The sequence below is a fragment of the Paramisgurnus dabryanus genome, chromosome 16 (genome assembly GCF_030506205.2).
Source record: "Paramisgurnus dabryanus chromosome 16, PD_genome_1.1, whole genome shotgun sequence".
NCBI lineage: Eukaryota > Metazoa > Chordata > Actinopteri > Cypriniformes > Cobitidae > Paramisgurnus > Paramisgurnus dabryanus.
The window spans coordinates 1,402,037-1,421,609 of record NC_133352.1 but is presented as its reverse complement, the minus strand read 5'-3'; the positions used below and the strand labels follow the sequence as shown (position 1 = coordinate 1,421,609).

Sequence of the window (19,573 nt, the reverse complement as noted above, 5' to 3'; positions counted from 1 at the left end):
AAACAAAAAGTGTCACGTGGATTTTGATTTAAAAAAAATTCTTAATTACATTTCTGGGATGGTAGTGTTGTATGTGTGCATGTTAGTCCCTTCTGGGTCCTGGGTTTTTAAAGAGTCCTCTAAAAAAGAAAAGAAAACATCAGCTGCTGTGGGCCCAAAGCGGTGAGTGGCCAAATCCAACTCAGATTCAGGTCCTAGGTTTTGCATGTTAATCTTCATTCTTTCAATGCTTCGCCTGCAAATAAAGATGCTCATGTTACTCAAGTAATCATTCAATCACCGTAATGGCAAAATAAGGCATTTTTGTTTACATATATATTATTTACACAAACAACAACCATGTATGGTGGTAATATTTATAAACTGTGAATAAAGTGTTAAACTGTGCACTGTTACTGTTATTATTGACAGTTACCATCAATAGACACATGCTATCAAATTATTTTAAATAAAACCTGAACAAGAGAAAGGTGAATCCATCAAAACCCTTTGACCCAAGTTTAAAGGTATAGTTTTTCCAAAAACACTTAATCATTTACCATCATGTTGCTCTATATGAGTTTCTTTATTCTGTTTACTCAAAAAAGATATGGATAAATGATGGCAAGCACACAGTTGACAATACCAATTGATTTCCATAGTATTGTTGTTGTTGTTAAAGTCGCAATGAAAGTGTGAAATTTGTTTTGAAATTTTGTGGGTTTTTTTTACAAAACACTTATCTGTGAGCTTCATAATTTTAAATTCATGTGCCCTCATAATCTTTAAATCAAAAACTGATCTCTCTTTACTTCCGGTCATACGGTATGACAGGTGGGCGGGGTCCAGAAAAAGATAACAGTGATTAGCAATTAGGAACATGACCAAACTTAAAATAATTCAATAAATTCTCAATGGAAGAATTTAAGTCCCAGATAACCTTTTTTTATAGAAGCTGTTTCACTCGGATATAAATCACCACAGGAAAAATAAGAATCACTACTTCTGTTTCATGTCGACTTTAATGTGTACCGTCAACTGTGTGCTTACAATCCTTTATCAAAATATCTTCTGTGTTCATCTGAAAAAAAATATACTCATACAAGTGTAGAACAACATGAGGGTGAGTAAAAGATGACAAGAGTTTTTGGGTGAACTATCCCTTTAATGCAGTGTTTCCCAATCGTGGTTCTCAAGTACCCCCTCCTAGGCATGGGCCGGTATAAGATTCTGGTGGTATGATAACCTTTAGCAAAAATACCACGGTTTCACGGTGTTGCGGTATTGCCATTGCAACACTAAAATGTGTTATTTTCAAATGCCAGGTACAATAAAGCCTTTAAATTATAATATGCTTTCAAAACATATATAATATTTTCGTAATATATATTAAATGTAAACATCAAATCAATCACATGACTTCATGATTTAATGAATTTTGTATAAACACAGCTCATACCTTGGAGACGGTATCACAGAACATTTTAGTGGTTTTGAAACCTTGACTGATTTAAACCTCGGTATACCTTGAAACCGGTAATCGGCCCATGCCTACCCCCTCTCGGAATGTTTTAGATGTCTCATTATTTAACACACCTGATTCAACTCATCAGCTTGTTAGGGAGACATGTTAACCAGTCTGGAAGGAGGCTGAAGAGTTGAATCAGGTGTGTTAAATAAGAAGACATCTAAAACTTTCTGTGAGGGGGTACTCAAGGAGCTGGATTGGGAAGCACTGCATTAATGCACCTGTGTGAGAAAGTAAGAGATAAGACACTCACAGCGTTGCTGGAATGTCGTCTTCAGGTATCCCAGTAAGTAGCTTCTCTTTGGGCACATGTTTAGCCAATGCCATGCCAAAGCCTTTGGCAAGGTCTTCTGCCTCTCCCTCTGTTAAGGTGCTGAATATTGTCACCTTTGTCTTTGCCTTTCTAGGCTGCTGCAATACATTGGGTGGAACATCCTTTTTGTTGACCTATGTTTGAAGAAGAAGTGTCCCAGATTTAAAGAATGAAAGCAGGCTGTCGAAATACAATGTGCCATATTGCGTATGACCAAACTATTAAGGGGAGAGTAGCTAAGAGTTTTGATTTAAGAAAAGTTGCTACACATCTATTAAACCACAAAAACATGGCAGTCTTAGACCTATAATTTGACGTTAAAACTTTTGTGCTTTATACTTAAATGCATGTATATAACAGAAATACAAACCCTTATTAACATTCGAAACATGTTTGTGGACATGTTTTCTCCTATGACCCTCCTCCTCAACTCATCTTCATCTACCTCGTAACACTTTCTTTGTGACGTTAGCCTCCCTAAAACTTTGTACACTTTCTTTTCTTTCTCCACCTTTCCCTCATCTTCCCTATGTCTTTCTTGGTTGTCTTGCTCATGCTTCTTTTCTTCCTTGTCCTCCTCTTCCATCTCTTCCTCAGTGCAACAAGCCATAGGTATTCCTATGGTGCCCAACATGGCCATAACTGTTTCTTCTGTGCAAAAATATGTCAGAATACATGTTGAAGTGTCATGTCTACAACAATGTATTTACGAGAAAAAACATTTTCACCACTTCATTGGAGTTTAAATAACACAGTATTAAGATCCTAAACTTCCTTCCTAATTACTACAAGTTACTGGAGATGTCCAGACATCTCATATGAATAGAGATAAATACAATGAAAATGGTATTGAATTATCAAGGATTATCAATTGAATTAAAATGTATATCCCCAAGTCCAACCTATTTTCAAGCCATTTTGCCTCAGGGGAAACTGTTTATAAACAAAACCCTTAACTTTACCTCCTTCCTGGAGTCACAAACCTAACCCTACCCTAGCGATGAAAAATATTTTAATAATAATTACTTCCTGTAAAACCATGGGTCCCCAAAGCAGAACAACATGAAAGTTGTCTGTCCCAGGAGAAGTGACTAGAAGAGAGTACATGGGAAGTTTAGTTAACTCAAAAAATGAAAGAATTTGAACAGTTACCCTGTTGTAGTGCAGAGCATTCTGCAGATCTAGAGAATTGTTCTACCAGGTCAGTGTCAGCTGTGTTAAAAATAACACAAGATATAAACATGTCTGAGATTATCTAAAAGAAACCTTTGCACGACTGATAAAAAATCTAACCAGTAAATAAAAAAAGTTACCCAGGAGCGCTGACGTGGCTGCTGTAGGCAAAGAGATCTGGGATAACAAGTTGCTGTCATCTAAACACAATAATACAAAACACAAAATCTGTGGTGTCAAGCAACAGCACACTTGTTCATAATCATAACTATTTATCTGTCAAACAGAAAATTAAGATTTTTTGCTTGGCTGGGCAGGGTGAAGGAGATTATATAGCATATGTGCCTGGGTGATGAGACTGCATCAATATAGTACCTTGGCATATGTAGCACACAGGTGTGGCTGCACACTGTAAATGCAGCACTGCCCCACAGGTGCATGTTGCCTGTGAAACAATATACATAGAAATCATATACAGTAGGTGTGTAAATCACATACATACATACATACAAACACTTTAGACAAGTATTGGGATGCCCCATCTAATTAAGATGTTTGGGACACACAGTGATCATCCCACACAGAGCTCAGTTTTCTTACAGCAAGAAGATCCCTGGGTGAGTCAGGAGGTCTTTCTGTGTGAAGTTTACATGTTCTCCCTGTGTCAGCATTGGTTTACTCTGGGTATTACAGTATGTGGTTTTGTTCCACAGTCCATAAACTATACGCATATAAACACACCAAGAGAAGGGCAATTTGAAATCTCCAGTTTGGCTCAGACCTTGCAAGTCAGGTGTTCAGCTAGGTTTTGGTCTGGGCTTTATGCAGACCAGTCAAGTTCTTCCACACCAGACTAAATCAATAATTTATTTTTGAACCTTGCTTTGGGAATTGTCATGCTGGAATGGAAAAGTTGCTCTGCCTAAAAAAAACAGGATAATGGTGCTAATGTGCTGTCTTAAAGCTCATGTTCTTTCTGTGTTTTTGAAGCTTTGATTGTGTTTATAGTGGGCAATATAACGTGTTCATGTTTCGCGTGTAAAAAAAGCAGTATTTTTCACACAATTTACTTATCTGTATAGCGCCTGTTTTCACTGTCCTAAAAACGAGCTGATGTCTTCCTTGTTCTATAAGGCCCCTCCTTCAGAAATACGTATTGAGTTCTGATTGTGTAGTTTGTTTAGTTGTGTTGTGATTCGACAGGAGCATCCTGTGGGCGGAGTTTAGTAAAAAAAATGTTTTACTGATGTCAAAGCAGGAAGTAGAGGGCTGTACTCCAAACCGACCGTTCGCTGTAGGCTTTGAAAGGGGAATTCTATTAAAGAAAATATATCGCCTGGCAGTGGACTTTGAGCTTCATCATTTTACAGTTATTATTTATGCTATTATAGCAAAATTACACACTAACTAGGGTTAAAAATGGGTTAATGAAGAATGTGACCTTTAAACCATATTGTCACACAGCCATACTATGTTGTTTATATTTATAAAACGATATAAAATTAAGTTCCAGTCCTTGATTCTGATTGGTCAGTAATTGTACTTTACTCCACTTTGCATTGTGCCTAATACGATAAAGCATTTAGTATCAGAGGGTTCCTGCTCCATGCCTCTCTCATCTAAGGTGTCTCTTCCCCGAAAAACACTAAAGACCCCTGCTCTAGGATATCATTATATGCTATAGCACTAAGATTTGTGTTACTCAAACCTGTTCAATAGAAGTGGGTATCCCAAAACCTTTGTCTATATTTGTGCCTGTATGTCAAATTTAAATGCACAGTTAAAACAAGAATATGAAAGTTTACTGTGCCCAGTGTGTATGTTTTCATGTATGTGTGTATATTTTTATATGCATTTTGCGCATTTTCAATAATGAATGCCAGCCACAGAATCCGATGATAATGAATGCCAGAGAATGTGAAAACATGACTTACTCTTTTTCTCCCCAACACATTTTTGGAACAAATTCCACATGTTTTGGTTCGGTCTGGAAATATGAAAATTCACAGTCAATATTTCTTTGTCTTTTTATGCTTATTAAAAATGCTTATTTCATCCCTTATCCCATTTCTAATTTTGACTAGTTTTTTTCCTCATGATATGCTTCATATCGAATATCCACTTTTTGCAATTAAGTAATCTGACTACTAAGTGTGTACCAAGATAGCATGCAACCATTGAAACAATTTTAAAAATTGTTGATTTGTCAATGTTAATACCATTGAATCAATATCACGTTTGCACCCTCCATTAATATTGAAAAAATATTGAAATGTCAACAAATTACCATTATTGTGATCAGTGTTTGCTTTAGTTGGGTCATTGGGCTCTCTTACACCTTGCGCAATGCGCAACGCAAGTGTCTTTCGCTAGTTTCCACCCTGCGCAATTAAAAATTTCACGTTTAGCGCCACGTTGTTTAAATAGCAAATGCATTTGCGCCCATGGGCGTTCTGGTCTGAAAACGAGGTGTGTTCAGGCGCATTGTTGGCGCGTTGCTATTTTTGAGGCAACTAAAATAGACTACGCCATTGACCAACAAAAACCTGCTCTAAAGTCTACAGTCAATGGCGCAATATGTTTTTTTTGTTATTTAAAGAGCGCTTTAGTAATATGCCCCTATAAATGGGAGGACAACGCGGGTTTCATTATCACATATTACATGAATGCGAAGCAGCACAAAAACGCTTTTAAATATGAAACATTAAAGGATTGAATGTAAAAGATTATTATTCAGTCTCTTGGACATAAATGAGGACCAATTATGAGACGTTAGAAGAGCTGCTTCACCTGTAGCCTGGTAAGTAAATAAATGCTTTGCTTTAAACAAATGCATCTGTTTTTTAAATGTTTTTTTTAATGCTACCTCACGGATTTATTGTATATGATGACCTGTGAATATGGTGAGATGAGAAACATTTTTAAGCAATAAAAAACTCTTTGCTTAAAAAACGCTGTCCAAGTGCTGAACCTGCTGGAGAGCCGTTTGTAAATTATTTATCTCCTGTTTGTTACAAATAAAGTATTTTTAGAGTACAAACCTTATCTTACATACGTGTAAATAATTTTTTGATGATATTGGACAGCCATACATTTAAAGCAATAAAAAGCCTGCTTTTTTACTTCCATGACTAAAAGAAAACGATTTTTAAAGGTTTTAAATAACAAATTTCAATACACGTGAAAAACAACACAATTATTTAACATTAATCTTAAACTGGGGATCTTCTTCCTCCGCTTAGTTTTTCAGTTTACGAAGTCCGTCATCTAAATAGGGATTAGACATAGCGCCAGCACAACAGGCTTTTAAAGGGGATGAGAGCTGTGACTCTCATTGGTTTATTGCACGTTACGCCCAAAATACTCCCATTACAATAGGACCTACCCTTTTCGACCATGCGCTTGGCGCACAAACCATTTTTCCCGTCGTTAAATTAGCAAAAGTGAATTCGGACACGCCCATTTAGACGTTGTGCTGTGCGCTTTAGACAATGCGCTTAGATCGTTAAAAGAGGGCCCTAAGACTCTTGACGTTAACTAAGTTAATTTTGTTCTTTTCTTTTTTAGTGTTTGTATGTGTTTATGTAGAAACACGTGTGCATTGGTAAAGAAAGATGTGTTTCAAAGTTCAGTTGAAACTGATTGCTTTTTGTGAAGATGATATAAAATTAAGCTGCTTTACATGATTATGTTGATCCATTTTTGACAAATATAATTGTTTTGGTTTGTAAATACACTGTGACTAGTCAAACAGAAAAAATGCTGACACATTCAGACATCATTACTCATCCTACAAATCTCAACAATGGTGACAATCATCAAACAAATTCAGATAAAACGATCAACAGCAATGCATGCTGGGAGTCATAAATTAGTTTAGTACTACGATAATCCCCAGCATGCATTGCAGCATGAAGCTTTCTTTTGTTGATTGTCACCATTGATGAGATTCATAGACCGATTCATGATGTCAGAGATAGATTCAGTAGCTTGATCTTCTTAATGTGTTTTTATAATTCTCAACATAACAGACCTGACCCTGCTTCCAACGAGTACTGTAAAATCCATTTCTTACACATCTTTAACAGTATTTCATTAATATTATTTAGGTATATCTACAAGAATTAAACTACTTAATAACATTAGATCTTTGTTTTCTTCACAATAGCAGATGTATTTTAAATCACTGCTTCAGCAGCCAAAAAAAACTTACCATTAAAACACAAGAGTCAAGGGCGCAACTAAAGCAAACACTGATCACGATAATGGTGATTTGTTGACATTTCAATATTTTTTCAATATTAATGGAGGGTGCAAACGTGATATTGATTCAACGCTATTAACATTGACAAATCACCGGTTTTCAACATTGTTTCAATGGTTGCATGCTATCTGGGTAACTTATTCCATGCAAAGTAAAGCCGTTTGTTTCTGATGCACTTTTTATTATGATTTAAATGCTTTTTACAGTGGGCCGTTACTGTGCTTTTGAAGCTAACAAAGGAGGAACTGGGTATCCAGTACCCTTATTACCTTCAACAACATTGTTGATGAGTGAAAAATAGAAATATAAAAGTAAAATTCTGAACTTAAATTTATTTACTTATGATTACATTTATGGGGCACATACCTAAAGACCGGTACAAAAGCAAGGCAAGGCGCGTTCTCTCCTGTTGTATTGCAGGGCACTGGAAGGAGGTAATGCAACCACCAGACTTTATAAATTCTGTGGCAAACTTTAAGACAGACAAAACATATTTTAAAACAATAAGAATGAAATATATATATTGGTCACCAAATTATTGGCACTTAATGTAACAGTAATGAAAGAATGTGTGAAATGGGTTACAATTTTAAAGCCACACCCATATGTCATTACAATATAATTTAAATTTAGACTTTTTAACATTTGCAAAAAGGTAATTAAAGTTATAACACAAAACATATTAAAATGGCCTCTTATAAATAACCTAAATAAAGAACTGTAAAAAAAAGAGATCTAGACACTGGCCATCACATATACATCAAGTAATGTTAAGCATCTGCAACCTAACACAAGGTCCTGATCTTGGCAATAGAAATGAACTTACTGCAAGTGTGTGGACACCACATGAGACAGAGTCTGTTTGCAAACTGTGTTTTGTAGTTTTGAGGACCCACTCTCCTTGAACTCCCCTTGCAGTGGCAAAATCACTGTAATCAACAACAAATTAATTAAAACATTAAGAGACAATGTCTTGTACAACTCACATATCAGCAGTTGTACAGTAATGTTAAATCAGACTCAAAGTTTCTTTGTATGAAGGATTTTTTTTTTATCTGTAAGGATCCCTCTGGGAAACAAAACAATAAAGGCCAAAGACCGATGGAAGATGGAAATTAAAGAGGCAACATAAGGTTAAGTAATGGATAATGTACCAGCAGCCATTTATTATTGCAATATAAACCACAACAGGGTGGTATGAACTTCAAAGAGAAGACAACAGACAAATTTTATCATTCTGAAAGGGTATATCTGTAAGGGGCTTATTTTGCAAGTGGAGAAAATACTATAAAAAGTCAATCGTTGCTATCAGACTCTCATGTTGTTCAAAACCTGTTTGTGTAAATTATGACAGAACCTTCATATTTTGGGTGAACTATCCCTTTAAACCAAGACATATTCAAGGTCAAAGTTCAACTTCAAACAAGTTGGACATGCATTTGGTTTAATCTGTAAATATAATCGAAGATGTTATTAATTAGGCATATTTACATTACAAGATGAGATGACTCACAGTAAATGGATGAACCAGTGTTATTAGTTTCAAAAAATTGGTATCTGAAAAAAGATCTGGCCAATCAGAATTAAGTAATCCAGAGTGCTATATAAGAAAAGCGTTTACTGTCAATTTATTTTGGTTCTAAAAATAGCCTTAAATTGGTCCATATAGCAAAACAATGAATAATACATACCACCAGTGTTGGGCAATTGCTTGGCACTGCCACTCCATCTCTCCAAAGGAGTTAAAGTAAGTGATACATCTTTTGTCAACATTGCAATGCTAAAACAGAATAACTCAAGTTATAATAGCCATACATAACCAGACACTTCAATTATTAGCTTTTGATTTATGGCTTAGACATGTTCTAAATCAGGGGTGGGCAACTCCTGGTCCTGAGGGCCAGTGTCCCTGCAGGGTTTAGCTCCAACCCTAATCAAACACAGCTGAAAAATTGAATTAAAGTCTTCAGGACTGTTTGAAAATGACATTCAGGTGTGTTTGATTAAGGTTGAAGCTAAACTCTGCAGGACTGTGGCCCTCGATGCCCAGCCCTGTTCTAAATCCTGAGTTCCATAGCCCAAAACCTCATATCATCAGACAGTTATACCAGATTACATGATCACACAGCTTATGTGCAGAGTGCCAGCCTTTCATTTTCTTAAGATCAGCATGTAATGTAATGAACATTGTCTGTAAAATTTCGCAGCTTCACCAAAGATGGTGTGAACTGTTGCTTTCTGTAACTGTAGTTAACTTTTCTTTCAGATGCATATTAAGGTGAATAGTTGTTTTTTTGAAATAGGGAAAGTGAAGCCTTGAATTTAGCCCTACAGGTAGCTCTCCACTGCTTGTGTGCGCATAGTGACTTTTTCTGCCAAATCACTGCAGCTTTAACACATACTGCAAATTTAAGAAATCCAACTTGGTTGACTACTAACGTTAGTGGGCATTTTTGTCAGATTTGTTAATTGTCCTGGTTTTATGTTGTCCTTCAGCAATATTTTTACCTACAAGATTTTCACAACAGGCAGTGGTAAATTGACAAAAACATTTTTTTGAATATTTTTTCAAGACAAGAACAAACTGGAACCCACAAGTGAGAATGTTTCATCTTTAAAATGGTACGACTCACAAAAAATGTCCAGTGATTACCACCCTCGAGATAAGGGCCAAACACCTCTGTTGTCCCCTCAAAAATGTTATTCTATTAAGAGAAAAGAAAATGAATTAAACAGCACCTCTAACAATTTTTATACAGTCAATCTTATACAGTAATTCTAATTGAGTCAAGCTCACTGAAACCTAGCAGATATTCTTTGTATAAAAGATGCAGGTCAGTTACAAAACCATTGAGTCATACCTTGATAAAATAGTGGCTTTTTGCCCTTTTGGACCCATCCAATATTTTGGTTAGTGCCTGAGAATTTATATGTACAACACCTGGGCGAATCTAAATTCAGGTAGAGGAACAATGTACTTTGAATTGCATTTCAACAGAGGTGAAAGTTACATTTCTTTACATATTGTTAACAGTAAAGTATTTATAGATGCCAGTTAAGTATTTATAAATTAAGCTTACCCTGCTTAGAACATCACATATGGAATCCATGACCTGAAATTTCAAGTAAAAAGATAAGGTAAAAGAATCTGACTGCTAAATACTTGAAAACGGCAATGCTCAATATCTTTGACCAGTCACTGTCACAGATAAATACTATGAGACATTTATCAGCAGTCTTGTAGCCTGAACCATTGTGGCATCTGGCAAGCCAATAAAATAGATAAAACTGTAGATTTTATTTGATCTCTGTCTCTTTGTGAATCACATGCAGAATTTGATGGTGAAATATTAGTGTTCAAAGTATTTCCATACCCTTACTATAAAAATATTACCTTACCTCATCAGAAACTTTGTCGTCTTCCACTAAAGTGGTCAAACTATTTATTTGGATGTTATATGGCCCAACACTTCCAACTTTGAATGTTGGCCTCTTCATTTTCAAACGTTTTAATACTTCAACATCTACAAAGAACAAATTTAAAGATGACTAACTTCTGAAAGCACAAACTGAACATATGACTTAACACTGCAACAGCATGTGTTAGCTAGAGAGAAATGCACTTTGTTGGAATTAAAACATGTTAAAAAATAAATTCTGTAAAATTATAGTAACGTAAAATTATACCTTCCATTCTCTCAACTCTTATTTCCACTTGCTGTCCTTTATACACAGAAGCAAGAATTTAGATCATGTTTCATTGATACAGTAGTTATACTCTTGACACCATTCTATGACACTATTAAATTTTAATTTATGTTATTTAAAAAGGCAGAACAACCATGGTATTTAAAATCTAAATCATGTATAGACCATTTCAAAAGATGTAAACAACACTGGTCCAGAAACACTTCCTGTTACAGTTTGTGACAGTATTTTTGTTTATTTCACATATATCATTATTATATTTAAGATGGTTGTTTAACTTCAGTTAATTCAGTTCTATATGTTCTGTTGGTTTATTTTATCCCAACGTTTATCTAGTGTTAAAAACCTGAAACAGGAAGTGCTTCTGGACCAGTGATGTTTACATATTTTGAAACGGTCTATATCACACCCTTTCTAATGAGATGTCATATAAATGACTCTGACAACTGCTACAGACAACTGTGCAGATTTGAGACATACCATATATACCGTCGTATGTCATATTGGCTCACTACCACACATCAGATGAAAATAATGGTCAATGTCTTACAACAGAATAAATACAATATGATGACTTGAGATCAACACTTAAATGACGGTCTGAAGGCATCGTCGCGTTACAGAATAAATATATATGATAAGATGACTGAGATCAACACTTAAATGATGGTCTGAAGGCGTCGTCGCGTTACAGAATAAATATATATGATAAGATGACTTGAGATCAACACTTAAATGATGGTCTGAAGGCATCGTCGCGTACAGAATAAATATATATGATAAGATGACTGAGATCAACACTTAAATGACGGTCTGAAGGCATCGTCGCGTTACAGAATAAATATATATGATAAGATGACTTGAGATCAACACTTAAATGATGGTCTGAAGGCATCGTCGCGTTACAGAATAAATATATATGATAAGATGACTTGAGATCAACACTTAAATGACGGTCTGAAGGCATCGTCGTGTACAGAATAAATATATATGATAAGATGACTTGAGATCAACACTTAAATGACGGTCTGAAGGCATCGTCGCGTACAGAATAAATATATATGATAAGATGACTTGAGATCAAAACTTAAATGATGGTCTGAAGGCATCGTCGCGTTACAGAATAAATATATATGATAAGATGACTTGAGATCAACACTTAAATGATGGTCTGAAGGCATCGTCGCGTTACAGAATAAATATATATGATAAGATGACTTGAGATCAAAACTTAAATGACGGTCTGAAGGCATCGTCGCGTTACAGAATAAATATATATGATAAGATGACTTGAGATCAACACTTAAATGATGGTCTGAAGGCATCGTCGCGTTACAGAATAAATATATATGATAAGATGACTTGAGATCAAAACTTAAATGACGGTCTGAAGGCATCGTCGCGTACAGAATAAATATATATGATAAGATGACTTGAGATCAAAACTTAAATGATGGTCTGAAGGCATCGTCGCGTTACAGAATAAATATATATGATAAGATGACTTGAGATCAAAACTTAAATGACGGTCTGAAGGCATCGTCGCGTACAGAATAAATATATATGATAAGATGACTTGAGATCAACACTTAAATGACGGTCTGAAGGCATCGTCGCGTACAGAATAAATATATATGATAAGATGACTTGAGATCAAAACTTAAATGATGGTCTGAAGGCATCGTCGCGTTACAGAATAAATATATATGATAAGATGACTTGAGATCAACACTTAAATGATGGTCTGAAGGCATCGTCGCGTTACAGAATAAATATATATGATAAGATGACTTGAGATCAAAACTTAAATGACGGTCTGAAGGCATCGTCGCGTACAGAATAAATATATATGATAAGATGACTTGAGATCAAAACTTAAATGATGGTCTGAAGGCATCGTCGCGTACAGAATAAATATATATGATAAGATGACTGAGATCAACACTTAAATGACGGTCTGAAGGCATCGTCGCGTTACAGAATAAATATATATGATAAGATGACTTGAGATCAACACTTAAATGATGGTCTGAAGGCATCGTCGCGTTACAGAATAAATATATATGATAAGATGACTTGAGATCAACACTTAAATGATGGTTTGAAGGCATCGTCGCGTACAGAATAAATATATATGATAAGATGACTGAGATCAACACTTAAATGACGGTCTGAAGGCATCGTCGCGTTACAGAATAAATATATATGATAAGATGACTTGAGATCAACACTTAAATGACGATCTGAAGGCATCTTTGCATTACAGAATAAATATATATGATAAGATGACTTGAGATCAACACTTAAATTATGGTCTGAAGGCATCGTCGCGTACAGAATAAATATATATGATAAGATGACTTGAGATCAACACTTAAATGACGGTCTGAAGGCATCGTCGCGTTACAGAATAAATATATATGATAAGATGACTGAGATCAACACTTAAATGACGGTCTGAAGGCATCGTCGCGTTACAGAATAAATATATATGATAAGATGACTGAGATCAACACTTAAATGATGGTCTGAAGGCATCGTCGCGTTACAGAATAAATATATATGATAAGATGACTGAGATCAACACTTAAATGACGGTCTGAAGGCATCGTCGCATTACAGAATAAATATATATGATAAGATGACTGAGATCAACACTTAAATGATGGTCTGAAGGCATCGTCGCGTACAGAATAAATATATATGATAAGATGACTTGAGATCAACACTTAAATGATGGTCTGAAGGCATCGTCGCGTTACAGAATAAATATATATGATAAGATGACTTGAGATCAAAACTTAAATGACGGTCTGAAGGCATCGTCGCGTACAGAATAAATATATATGATAAGATGACTTGAGATCAAAACTTAAATGATGGTCTGAAGGCATCGTCGCGTACAGAATAAATATATATGATAAGATGACTGAGATCAACACTTAAATGACGGTCTGAAGGCATCGTCGCGTTACAGAATAAATATATATGATAAGTTGACTTGAGATCAACACTTAAATGATGGTCTGAAGGCATCGTCGCGTACAGAATAAATATATATGATAAGATGACTGAGATCAACACTTAAATGACGGTCTGAAGGCATCGTCGCGTACAGAATAAATATATATGATAAGATGACTGAGATCAACACTTAAATGACGGTCTGAAGGCATCGTCGCGTTACAGAATAAATATATATGATAAGATGACTTGAGATCAACACTTAAATGACGGTCTGAAGGCATCTTTGCATTACAGAATAAATATATATGATAAGATGACTTGAGATCAACACTTAAATGATGGTCTGAAGGCATCGTCGCGTACAGAATAAATATATATGATAAGATGACTTGAGATCAACACTTAACGTTAAATGACGGTCTGAAGGCATCGTGGCGTTACAAAATAAATATATATGATAAGATGACTGAGATCAACACTTAAATGACGGTCTGAAGGCATCGTCGCGTTACAGAATAAATATATATGATAAGATGACTGAGATCAACACTTAAATGATGGTCTGAAGGCATCGTCGCGTTACAGAATAAATATATATGATAAGATGACTTGAGATCAAAACTTAAATGATGGTCTGAAGGCATCGTCGCGTACAGAATAAATATATATGATAAGATGACTTGAGATCAAAACCTAAATGATGGTCTGAAGGCATCGTCGCGTACAGAATAAATATATATGATAAGATGACTGAGATCAACACTTAAATGATGGTCTGAAGGCATCGTCGCGTTACAAAATAAATATATATGATAAGATGACTGAGATCAACACTTAAATGATGGTCTGAAGGCGTCGTCGCGTTGCAGAATAAATAATATTATAAATATGATATAGTATTGTGCGATATTTTGGGGCGAAACGGGTGAACAGATCCGGCTTTACGATCTCCCGGGGGGCAGACAGAGAAACAGTCAAGCGCGCCATCCTGCCGCGAGCGTGCAAATGGATTCGGTTCGTTAACTTACGTTACATGAGCGAGCTAACAGCTTTGGTTTTGCGCAAATTTTATTTCTTCGCGAAACATCGCAATACATCGTGCTCAGTAGAAACACATTTACAATGCATAATTTTATAAAATTTGCTTACCGATGCAACTTATAAATCTGCAACCTGTCTGATATCCTTCACTCCTGGAGCGGTTGAACAATTTCGCGTTAAGCACCTCCCCAGTTTTTGAGCGCGGCTCAATTTGATGACACCTCAAGCGTTGATTGGTAGCGGCAGTTGTTGTTCCAGGAACAACATTAAAAAAGTTGGTCTGAGGACATCAGCCACTTGGCAAAATCAGGACGTGCTTACTACACTGTGCCTAGAGCAGGGGTAGGCAACGTCGGTCCTGGAGTGCCGATGTCCAGCAGATTTTAGCTCCAACCTTGATAAAATCTCACCTGCCTGTAGTTTTCAGGTGACTCTTTAGACCTTGATTAGTTGTTCAGGTGTGCTTGATTAGAGTTGAAGGTAAACTCTGCAGGACATCGGCACTCCAGGACCGACGTTGCCTACCCCTGGCCTAGAGTGATAGTGAGGCTTTCATGTTAGCCCTGTGTGTGTCTGGGAACAGAATTGTTTGTGAGGCCGCACCACACACGTTAGCCAAGCCCGGTGGGGAAAACAGTCAAAACACAATCAATGAGGAAGGGGAGACTTAGGGGCCAATCACACCAAACGCGTTTATGGCAGATGCAGACGCCTTTTTTGAATGATATTCTATAGGCAGTGAGCGTATGTGCGCTGTTTATGCGCCCCGAGCGCCCTGCGGTTTTTGCCGCCAGTCACAGCACGCGTTCTTGAAGGAGCGCAGAGATCGGAAAAGCAGCCGACGTCATTCGCATCTTTCCATTGTCCAATCGAATGAGGGGAGAGGCGGGCCTTACGATGTGGTGAGGGAAGTTTACAGTTACTTTGAAGAACCGGACTCAACCCGCTTACTTTCTCCTTTCTTCGACACAGGCAGAGGGCTCGCGGGGAAAATTGAGGCGTGTCACGAACACCAACAGGTAACGGCAGAAGTTTGTGAAAACGGTCCAGTAATGTTTATGTTTGATGTTTTATATCCAAAATGGGGAAAAGTATAAGAGCAAGCTGTCATTTGTGTTGATAGTAGTGGAGGAGGACGAAATACTGGTGATGGTGATCGATTTGGTCAAAACAAATAATCCAAACATACTGGTCGAAACAGCAGCATGTTGAAGTTAGTAAAAACACAAACCCAAACATGCAGACAACCAGTGGCGGTTCTAGACAATTTTCACTAGGGGGGCCAAGGAGGGGCCAGTGTTTCACCAGAGGGGCACATAAAAAAATGGCAAGAAATAATATTAAAAGATTATAGGGGTGGTTACAGTAATTAGTTCAAGACAGGACTAGGCCTTAGTTTAATTAGGAAATATAACTAGTTTTAACAAACATGCCTTACTAAAAACTTTACTTGTGTACATTTTGAAGCAAAACTAAGGGCACTGATGTATTTTAAGATATGGCATTGCAAGTTGTTTTCAGTTTGAGCAGCTCTTACATTTATTTTAGTCTAGGACTAGTCTAATCCCTTTCCAGGAAACCACCCCTTAAACGTTATTTTACTTTACAATCATATAAAAAAGAGTGAGTGCAGGTGCAATCATCTAACTTGTTCAGTCGGGGCACTGTGATTAGGGAGTCTGCCATTACGCCAAACGTTAGTTACCTAAAAATTCCATGCAATGCAAAAAACAGTGAGCATCGATGGTCCCTATGTTCCCTTACCGGAAATCACGTGACCTTTTCTAAAGCCCTCAAACCGAAAAACATGCGAGCCTACTCAATAAACTTTATAATATGCAAATTTTTATAAAGAAAAATGTTTGTTTTAGTTTACATATAAACACACATTGCTAGACAGTTAGGGACCACAATCTACTCAATATTTAAAATAATATTTATTTTAAATTGTAAACATTTTTATAAGTAACATTTAATTATATTCCTCCAATTCTATGCATGTATATGTAATAGCATAATTACAGCACTTTTTACAATGTACTATTTAAAAAGTCAGCGAGATCTTGGTTTTGCCGGTTGTTGATGAGTAACAGCTGTGAATGATCACAACACGCTTAAGCAGCCACGTCACAGGAGAACAAGTGAACAGTGTCCCAATGTGAAGTGAGCTAGAGTCCTTACCAGTGCCCGAACCTGTGTACAATTTCACAACATTGGGAGCTTGAACGAATTGAGACACTCACCTAGCAGCACCCGCAGCCAGTTACAGTGGCGCCGCTCTAATTTGCCCATGTAGAATGTTGCGTCGCATTAGTTCCGCTTTTGGTGCTCGCGTGTAAAATAAAAATTAATGTATACTTTTTTATTTGGTCAGCACGGGGTGGCCAGAGGGGTGACCAGGGACATGTCTACAGAGGCACGGGCCACCCTTGGCCTCCGTGTAAAACCGCCACTGCAGACAACCAACAACAAAAACAGGATCGAAAAGACAACCAGCAATGAAAACAGGATCGTGATGTACAGCTTGTACAGTTTGCAAAAAAAACAAGAAACAACGAATAGATGATGAGAAGCGGCAGCCAAAGTGTGCACTTCTGGTGAGAGAACGCCATTACTGAGTGTTATTGAGCGGCCTGCGTTTCCATTGTTTTGGGTTTGTTTTTTGTCAGAATTTGTTCTAATGCATCACATAAATTTACAATAAAAACAAATGAAAAAAATCTAGCTTTTTTTGATGTTTTAGTTGACTGAAACTTCAGCCCCTTGTTCTGAACGCTTGCAACCAGCAGAGGCATAGCATCTAAGCACAGAAGCAACTGGCACACATTCATGTGTTGCTGACAATTGTTAACCATGTCACAGTAAGTGAAAGAAATGCTTGGTTAAGGGTAGATGTTCCTTTTTAGGGTAATTTCTGGTATATTTGAAAACCACTACAGGGTGTCTGGTAAAAGACTTACTGTCATGCATGGTAATTAGCACCTCAATTCCTTATCTTGATTGTTGTAAGATGTTTCTAGAGTTGAAAGAGGCCACACCCTCTCATGGGGCGGCTAGCGCTAGCCGAACAGACAACGACTACAGAAGTGAACACTGATTTTTACAGTTTTACAACAATGCCAGGAAGAGTCTTTCCCCTTAGACCTTGAACAATTAAAGGCTGGTAAACCTCTAGCTCAAAACAGGCACTTAAAGGCTCTGGCACCTGAGCCTTGACAGTGAGATGCAGCTAATTTGAGTTGGGAGCCGAATTATTCATATTCATGAATTACTGATGTAAGCCACTATGCTGAGGCATGCTTCGCGATGAGTTGCCTACCTTTTGTTTTTCTAAAATGTTTTTTTCCAGTTTCCACCTCGTAGGGTTTCATGAAATAAACACACCTAGCCCTATACAGAAATGTCTTTCAACAATTGTAGTTCACATGTGTCTATTTTTAGAACTTTTCACTGCTAAAAATGGTTTTCCAGAAAAAAATGTCTTAGTATCTTTGTCTTGTTTTCAGTAAAAATATCTAAAAATTCTTAAAGTAAGATGCTTTTTCTTGATGAGCAAAAAATAAGTCTAGTTTTTAGACCAAAAATATCAAATTTGTGTGATTTTGTGCATAAAACAAGCAAAAAAATCTGCCAATGGGATAAGCAAAAAAATCTTGAAAATTTTTCTTAAAGGAGCATTTCACCCGTAGAAACATTAATCTTTATTGAAAGTGTGTCATATTTGTAGTTGAAATATAACAAACATTTTGAATTTGGTGCCTTCTTGACTGAGAAAAGGGCTGTTTGTAATCTCACCCCTTCAACAAAGTATTGGACTTCCTTCTTTCAATGATGCAAAATGATGATTTTTACATCATTGAAAGGAGGAAGTGCAACACTGAAATCTGTATTTCTCCTGTCTCAGTGGCAACTGAGGAAATGATGCATGACCATTCAAAAACATGACTGGGGTTCTAACTATACTGTCCAAAGCTTAATGCAAATGGGTGAAGTGTCCCTTTAAACACTAAATAAGAAAAATATGCTTACCCCATTGGCAGATTTCAGCAGAAGGCTGATGCCACTAGTTGAATAACTTTAAGCTTTAAGATTAATCTGAACAGCAATCTTATCTTTGAATAAAATGCCCCAAGTTCAACACCCCACCCACAGACTGCATAACTTATTCATTAATATTTTTATTTTATTTATTTTCTTAGTTTGAATATTGTATTTTTTATTAATTGTATTTATATTTGAGCAGGTACAGCTAGTGTGTTATGCTTTTGCTATTTAAGAGGAAAAACACTTTTAAAATTAATTAATTAATTAATTTATTTATTTATTTAAAATTAATCATTTTTGTTTTTTCACGTCACTATAGAATTGTTCTTAGAGAAAAATAAAAACATTTCTTTGTTTAATTGTAAAATTGAGTATTCAAAATGCTTTTTTATTAAAATCAAATGTTCAAATGCTCAAGCTTTGTTATAATAATAATAATAATTATTATTATTATTATTATTATCATCATTTTTATTTTTAAAGATTTGTGTTCAGTTTATATTTTTAATCATTCATAAGACAACAAAACAAATGGATAATAAACGCTACTTTAAAA

General features: G+C 36.2%; 1 protein-coding gene across 1 annotated transcript; it reads right to left on the bottom strand.

Annotated features, from left to right (window-relative positions):
- Positions 1 to 105: 105 nt before the first annotated feature.
- Positions 106 to 11,595, bottom strand: LOC135760853 (uncharacterized). Its single transcript, XM_065274865.2, has 14 exons — positions 10,945 to 11,595; positions 10,657 to 10,781; positions 10,338 to 10,370; positions 10,119 to 10,208; positions 9,891 to 9,962; positions 8,949 to 9,037; positions 8,084 to 8,186; positions 7,624 to 7,729; positions 4,928 to 4,980; positions 3,369 to 3,438; positions 3,134 to 3,193; positions 2,973 to 3,032; positions 1,761 to 1,954; positions 106 to 235 (listed from the first exon to the last, which is right to left on the bottom strand). The coding sequence occupies exons 1-13, from the start codon at positions 10,949 to 10,951 to the stop codon at positions 1,911 to 1,913; spliced, it is 912 nt and encodes a 303-aa protein (XP_065130937.1). The 5' UTR covers positions 10,952 to 11,595; the 3' UTR covers positions 106 to 235; positions 1,761 to 1,910.
- Between the last annotated feature and the right edge of the window lie 7,978 nt (positions 11,596 to 19,573).

Bases quoted from the DNA above. Each gene is read 5' to 3' on its own strand.
- LOC135760853 (XM_065274865.2), bottom strand. The intron at 9,963-10,118 runs GTATGACTCAAT...TTCTCTTAATAG, and splicing joins AAAGCCACTATTTTATCAAG to AATAACATTTTTGAGGGGAC. The intron at 4,981-7,623 runs GTATGTGCCCCA...TCATATTTCCAG, and splicing joins GCTTTTGTACCGGTCTTTAG to ACCGAACCAAAACATGTGGA.